At 47.6% G+C, this 7,500-nt stretch overlaps 2 protein-coding genes across 7 annotated transcripts in view; one reads left to right on the top strand and one right to left on the bottom strand.

Annotated features, from left to right (window-relative positions):
• Nucleotides 1-60, top strand: part of pex5lb (peroxisomal biogenesis factor 5-like b) — a 32,762-nt gene extending 32,702 nt beyond the window's left edge. For all 3 annotated transcript variants that reach the window (XM_076744796.1, XM_076744798.1, XM_076744797.1), the window contains one exon: nt 1-60. This exon is cut by the window's left edge and continues 1,142 nt beyond it. The gene's annotated coding sequence lies outside the window, so the exon portion shown is untranslated.
• Nucleotides 61-2,636: 2,576 nt separating this feature from the next.
• The window catches only part of mfn1a (mitofusin 1a), a 14,263-nt gene continuing 9,399 nt past the window's right edge, over nt 2,637-7,500 (bottom strand). The window contains exons 9-17 of one of the 4 annotated variants that reach the window (XM_076744791.1): nt 7,301-7,422; nt 7,070-7,196; nt 6,691-6,795; nt 5,162-5,264; nt 4,865-5,085; nt 4,657-4,758; nt 4,105-4,301; nt 3,882-4,016; nt 2,637-3,376 (exon numbers count right to left, since the gene is read on the bottom strand). In XM_076744791.1, the coding sequence (XP_076600906.1) occupies nt 3,310-3,376; nt 3,882-4,016; nt 4,105-4,301; nt 4,657-4,758; nt 4,865-5,085; nt 5,162-5,264; nt 6,691-6,795; nt 7,070-7,196; nt 7,301-7,422 (1,179 nt within the window). In that variant the 3' untranslated portion in view covers nt 2,637-3,309. Of the gene's footprint in view, nt 3,377-3,881; nt 4,017-4,104; nt 4,302-4,656; nt 4,759-4,856; nt 5,086-5,161; nt 5,265-6,690; nt 6,796-7,069; nt 7,197-7,300; nt 7,423-7,500 lie in introns of all 4 variants that reach the window. The other 3 variants (XM_076744792.1, XM_076744793.1, XM_076744794.1) reach the window with 3 other exon arrangements.

Below are 7,500 nucleotides of genomic sequence, written 5' to 3'. Positions count from 1 at the left end.
TCAGTGTGTAAGCAACCAACAAAAAGAGTGATTCATTTAAAGAGCCACTCAACAGCAGGCTGAACAGCACTGTGGCCACGCCCAGCAGTGATGTCACAGCGTACTGACACACCTGGAGTACATTCAACATGACTGCAACAATGCTGCAGTTTTTCTTAAGATTTCTGTCTGTTTTCCACTTCCCCTCATTCACATCTCATCATATTTTAGGACGAAAACTGTTTGTTTCAATTTGCTGTTGATACAAAGCAAACTTTTCCTCCTTGTTTAGCTTTTTATTTCCACAAGAACAGAGTCATGTGACGGAGTGAAAAACACATCTTCTGATTGGAATGTCAACGCTCTCTTTCCAGTTAAGCTCCCGCCAGTGAAACTCAGCACTTCCTGCATCAGTGTTTCACACTAAAAGCCTTCCAGAGACTCCACCCTGGTCGGCCTTTACTGTGAACGTGCAGTAAGCGAGCTGTTGCTGCTGTTGCACAGATGGAGCAGACGCTGTGGAGCAGAGACGTTAGGCTGAACGTGAACCTTTGTCAGAAATCCTCCTCAGATGATTTCACTGGGTTCAGTTTTCTGTTCAAACTGCTGCTTCTGTCCACACTGACCTCTAACACACCGCAGACGCTCAGCAGCTCTTCAGCCTCCTTCAGTCTGACCTGCAGAGAAAACAGAAACCGTCCTGCATCTGAAACGTCTTCATGTTCTGAGAAACGTGAAGCTGTTTGTCAACGAAAGCTGATCACTGATTGATCACTGATCAACATATGAAACACTTCACATGTTGACACCATGTTTGATTCAAAGGATCAACATCACTGATGAGTCAATAAGTTCAAACATATTCGAACAGATCGATAAAAATATGTCATTCCACAACAGCCACTGAATGAACCAGAGGGTGACATCATCGATCCTCTGAATGAACTTTGAACCTCAATATTATATCACATGACATCACATGACATCACATGACATGACTGCTTTAAACCTTTGCAGCATGTGAGCGTTAACAACAGCTGATACTTTGAGAATAAATGTTTTGGTTCTGGATGAGAAACGAGCTCAGGGAGGTCAGTGAGGAGGAGGAGGAGGAGGAGGAGGAGGAGGAGGAGGAGGAAGAGGAAGAAGACGCAGAGTTCTCACTGCTCTGACTGACCAGATAAAAACCTGCAGTTTGTCACCTGCACATGAAGAACTCTGAAGTACAATGAAGTAAAGTACAGTGAAGTACAATGAAATACTATGAACTACAGTTAAGTACTCTGAAGGACAGTGACTTGCAGTGAAGTTCTATAAACTACAGTGAGAACTCTGATCTGACAGAGATGATCTTCTTCATCTTTTTCTGTCTCTTTGTTCCCTCCAAACGTTAAAAGCCATATTTGGTCGCCGCTGATCATGTGACCAAACTGTAAAAGTGTCTGTGTGTGGTTTCAGGAACAGAAAGCGGTCAAATCTCACCTGTTGTTGCTCTCAGGTGTTTGACAAACTGAACGTGTCCGAATCCGTCAGCTCCTCTTTCTATCAAATCCACTGTTTGTCGCTTTACGTCGGTCGAGTTTCACTTCCTTGTTTTATTTTGACGGTCCGTTGTCTCACTTCCTTCCTGTCGTTGGCTCTCAGGTGAATCTTCTGGCTTCAGGTCGATCCAACAGCAATTCACACCTGCAGCAGTTTCTCTGCTTCGCGCACAAAACACAGATTTAGTCGAGTGAAATCTATTTATAGAGCCGATTGCATTTTAACCTTAATATCCAAACAGCTAAACACATAATCAATCCCTCGGTCAAGTTAATCGATATTTATTCAGCATTTGTAACAAACAGTTCAGGTTGTTGCAGGTGTGTTTTCTAACCAAAGTTTGTTTAACAATCAGCGACCTTTCAGCAGTTCACTGAGAGCTCGACATGCTGCACAAACAGGAAACACAAACTCGGTTCAAGCAGCCTCATTCTGTGAGGCCTTCAGTGCTGCAGGTGTTAGCACTTAGCATTTAGCATGAATCCCCTCAAATTCCTAAACAATGCTAACATCGCTTGTGCTGTACGCCACCTGTCCTGCAGGGGGAGGCATGTTTGAGTCTGAGACGAGTTTGAACTCAGCAGGTGAGTTCAGTGTTCAGGCGTTCAGGTGAGGGAAACACCTGCCGGGTCAGAGCCGAACGTGTTTCTGAAGCTGCCGTACGTTGAGCTCTCAGTCTGTTAAAGTCTTCACATGCTGCCGCTGAAGAAGCTTCAGGGTTTAAAGGGAAGATTCGCAGACTTTCATCAGTGTTCAGGTCAGAGGAAACGTCGTCTGAGAGATTTAGAAAACGATGTGAAGGAAAACTGATGTCTGCTTCTTTCCTCTGATCAGCAGATTTTAAAGGGACCTTTGAATCTTTGAGTTCTCGACGTGGTCTCAGATGTTCAGTCTTAAAGTTTCACAGCATTTGTTTAAATAGCTAAAAATAGATAACAGAAAGAATATTAGTCTTGTTAAAGTATCATCCAGTTTTCCTTCAAGCGATGTGATTGGTTGATGAATAAGCTGTGTGAATCTTCCCTCTGCAGCTTCTGATGAATTCCAATGAAGCGACTGTACAGACAAGAATCACATGTAAACTGATGATATTTTAGAAATAAACAGCTGATGCAGAACCTGAAGAACTCTCATTGTTTCATTCGTGAAGCTTTTGTTCTGAAACTTATGGAAGAAGAAAAGTCAAAGCTGCTGTTTGGTGGAAGCTGGAGGTTCCACAGTCTGAAGCTCAGCCCAGTTTCTGAAGTTAAATCTGGGATTTAGTTCAAATCAACTGAATTTCAAATATGTAAGATATTAAGTCTAAGAGATATTAATGGACTTAGTTCAAACATCTCATCACAGTTAGTTATAAAACGCTGCAGCTGCATCACAGGACTCAGATTCAGAAGACAGAAAACACTCTGAGACGAGTCAGAGGTGGACTGTGGAGGCCATGTTTTAATGATCAATAGATTATTGATTATGAACAGACTGTAAGATTCTGAGAGACTCTCAGCTGCTGATGAAGACTGTGATCCAGCTGCTGATGAAGACTGTGATCCAGCTGCTGATGAAGACTGTGATCCAGCTGAAGACATCGAGCAGATGTTAAAACAACTCTGTGCTGTGATGTTTGACAGTTTTGAAGGTAATTTATTGATCACTGATTATCATGATTAACAGCACTAAACGCTGCTAAAACTGAGAGCTGGACGACGATCATGTGTCCCGTTTTCATCGCTCCACATGACCCGAGCAGACCAGCGGGGGGCGCTGTTCACCACCAATCCACAGTCCGCTCCGTGTTCAGTTTCCCTGCAGGTACTGAGCAGAAAAGGCCTCCAGCTGAGTCTCCAACTCTGTGGCTCTGTTCCTGAAAACACAGAGAAAACTGCATTCAGTCTCCTGTTTAATCTGCATCCAGAGAAGAAGAAGTACAGGAAGCAGTTTTCCATCAAGTTACTGAACACGTTCACAGACTGGGGGTAAAAACTTCTTTTTCCAACAGCAAACACTCGTTCAGTGCAGTTCGCTGGTTTTCGTGCTGGAGTTTCCGTGAGCAGACGAGCAGCACAGACGTCAGCGTGCAGCCGCCTGCCCTCTGAAACCGATCCACCAGACCGCTCTGGAACCAGGTCTTACACTACGCTCTGCTTTGGTCGAGGCTGAGCGGCGTCCGGGGTCGTGGTGAACTCACCTAAAACCAGCTTAGTGTGAACAGGCCTGGCTCTTAGAGGAGCTTCACCTCCTCCTGAAGGAGGTCTGGTTTCTGCTGTCAGTGACTCAAACCCGTCTTTAATGTCAGCTCTGACTGACACCCCCCGGCTCGTGTCCTGGCAGTCTAACCCCGACCCCCATCAGTGACTGTGACCTCTGACCTGAAGGCCTTGGACCTCCTCTGGATGTTCTCCAGTCTCTGGATCCTGAAGCTCAGCTGGCGGATGTTTCCTTCCAGCTCGGCTTCACTCAGATCCACTCGCTGAGTCAGACGGCTGAACGTGGACGACAGCTCCCTCAAACACAAACACAACAGGTGAGTTTAAGAGTCCCGTCAGGTGTTCGCTCAGGGACTGTGAGTGTCAGAGGGGGGCGGGATCTTACTTGTACACCTGCTGGCTGCAGGCTGAGCTGCAGACGGGGATGACGGCCCTCAGGCGGAGGGCGGCGTGCTCCACGAACTGCTGCTTCAGTGCACGCTCTCTGCTGGCGTTGGTCCAGGTGAGCTTCTCATACAGGTAGAGTAGACCATACAGAGAGACGGAGAGCGCGATGAGACGCCAGCCCACCGAACGCCACACCTGCAGCACACAGACACACCTGAGACACCAGCTTACAGGCTCGAACCAGTCGTCAGGCGGAGGTTTGGTTCAGAGCGCTGCCTGCAGGTCTTCCTCTCTCTGTCACAGCAACAACATCGAATTCATTTTCTTTTTCTCGTAGATTCGTTGAACTGTGCTGTGCCGCTTCCTCTCATCACACATGGTGTCACATGACCCACTGATCTACAGGTGGAGGCAACGCAGAGAAGAGGAAGACTGCAGCGGGTGAACATGGATGGAAGCAATGCAAACAAACTTTCTACAAGTCTGATTGGTCAGTGATTCCCAGAGAGACGTAGGTGACGTAGGTGGACTGTGAGCCCGCGAGACGTACCACTCCACCAATCACCAGCACCGTCATGGACGCCCGGGAGGTGACGGAGACCAGACCAGTCGCTATGGAAACCACCAGCTCATCCTTAAAGGTGGAGCTCTCCTGCAGAGAGAGAGAAGGTGGAGGATGTTTCTGTGGTTGCACTCGTCACGTTCACAGACCAGAAAACCACACGAGCACATTTTAAAAGGAGCCCTGACGTGAACACCTGCAGCCGCGGGTCGGCGCCGCTCAGCGCTCGCTTGGCGTTGGCGGCTCCGATGAAGCGGGCGACGAGGGCGGTCCAGCCCAGCGAAAACTGGAACTCGATGTTTTCACGGAAATCTGCGCAGAGGGCCATGAGGCCGAGGTCATAGGTCAACTCGAAGGAGGCGGGGGGAGCAGAGAGCTGCTCCTGGACGGACAGAGACAGCAGAGGACGGACACTGTCTGAGGACAGAGGAGACAATCGAGCATCACGCCGCCTGCTTGTGATGAAACACGTGAACCAAGTGAGACCTCGTACCGATCATGTGTCTCTGAGCGTCTCTGATGTCTCTGAGGACGCTGACGGAGCAGCGATGAGCCAAACAGCCGACCAGCCGCTCGTCCACGTGCTGCAGCAGCTTCTGAGGAGAGAACACAGAAACAGCTCCTCACCATCATCTTCATCATCATCATCATCATCTTCATCATGGACCATCATACCACAGCCACAGCTCCTCACCATCATCTTCATCATCATCATCATCATCTTCATCATGGACCATCATACCACAGCCACAGCTCCTCACCATCATCTTCATCATCATCATCATCATCTTCTTCATGGACCATCATACCACAGCCACAGCTCCTCACCATCATCTTCATCATCATCATCATCATCATCTTCTTCATGGACCATCATACCACAGCCACAGCTCCTCACCATCATCTTCATCATCATCATCATCATCATCTTCATCATGGACCATCATACCACAGCCACAGCTCCTCATCATCATCTTCATCATCATCATCATCATCATCATCATCACCTTCATCATGGACCATCATACCACAGCCACAGCTCCTCCTCCTCATCATCATCATCATCTTCATCATCATCATCATCATCATAATCATCATCATCATCATCATCATGGACCATCATACCACAGCCACAACTCCTCACCATCATCTTCATCATCATCATCATCATCATCTTCATCATGTACCATCATACCACAGCCACAGCTCCTCATCATCATCTTCATCATCATCATCATCATCATCACCTTCATCATGGACCATCATACCACAGCCACAGCTCCTCCTCATCATCATCATCATCTTCATCATCATCATCATACCACGGCTTCATCAGCTTCAGCTTGGATTAGAATTAGCACTAGAACTAGGACTAAGAAAGGTCAGTGAGTTGAACTATTGACGGGTTGACCTTTGACCTTATTGAATGCTGTCAATCAAACTTTAACAGACAGTCTGTCAGAGCATGTGTTTCTAAGCCCTGAGTGGTGTCTGCAGGTCCTCCTCTCAGGCTGTGTGCAGCTAACAAGATCCACCAATCAGATTGAGGACGGCCTGTGTGGGAGGCAGCACTCAGGGCAAAAATACTCCAAACAAACACACACACACACACACACACACACACACACACACACACACACATACACACTCAGTGTTTGTGATGTAAACTGGATTGGAAGTAAAGCAGCTTAATGTGTTATCAGTTCCTCTAAAGGAACATTTTGGCTAAGTGTGTGTGTGTGTGTGTGTGTGTGTGTGTGTTTTGTAAGGTGTAGTCAGGTGTGTTCAGGTGCAGTGAGGTTACAGAGTGAAGGAGAGTTCAAAGGAACAGTCCAACATTTGATGTTTCAGGTGGATCAGACAGGTGTAGATGGAGTTAGGCTAGTTAGACTCTGTGCTACGCTAAGCTAAGCTAAGCTAAGCTAAGCTAAGCATGTGCTGGACTGAACTAAACTTTGTACCTTGTAATAAGCAGAGGTTGAGTACTTGCATCAGAGAGAGCAGTTTTACTGCAGTACTCACAGTTTTGTAGAGCTCCAGAGTTTCTTGCGTCGGGTTGAAATCAGCTCTGAACTCGTCCACCAGAACAGGAAGTGACCGGATCTGATCCGACAGAGCCGCCGCAACCTGACGACCAACAACAGGAAGCTGCTGTGACGCACGTCCACACGCCTACAGACGCACTCTGTGAGGGCTTGACTCGGGTTATCAAGAACTGTGACAGATTTTGGCCCATTTACAGAGTAAAGCTGTCAGCGCCCCCCGGTGGACAAACGGTGTAATGACTCTGCTCAAACACATCTTTGACATTTCTCTGCTGTCATTTCCTGATGCTGAGAGGTCAGGCTGATAAACGATGTAAAGACTGAACAAACAGCTGACGTGTGTGAACCCTCTTCACCTTGGCAGCGACATCGTCACTCAGAGTCCTGATCCTCTCCTTGACGTTGTCGGTCAGACGGTTAATCTGCCCTCGAACAAAGTCCAGCCGGTCCCTCTGATCCTCCCGCTCCTCCAGGCACAAGATCCTGTCAGAGGTGAAAGTCAGACACTCAGCGACTTGAGGAAACCACTTCTGGAAATGAAATGATTCTTGTGTTAAAGAGGAGGTGAGAGCGTTAATCTTCCTGACTTCCTGTCTGCAGAGGCGATGTTGATGGCGTCCATCACGGCTTTGATGGCCTCGGTGATCTGCCACGCTCTCACTGTGTGCTGCTCGAACTTCGCCTTCACGGCAGACTGAGAGATGAACTCCTGCGGGGTCAAAGGTCATCATCCAGTTATCTTTGGTCAGGCTTATCAGTCTCTGTCCAAGCTGAAATGTGACTTTTC

Source organism: Chaetodon auriga, chromosome 12 (assembly GCF_051107435.1).
Source record: "Chaetodon auriga isolate fChaAug3 chromosome 12, fChaAug3.hap1, whole genome shotgun sequence".
NCBI lineage: Eukaryota > Metazoa > Chordata > Actinopteri > Chaetodontiformes > Chaetodontidae > Chaetodon > Chaetodon auriga.
The sequence above is the reverse complement of the archived record's forward strand: the minus strand, read 5'-3'. Positions and strand labels throughout refer to the sequence as shown.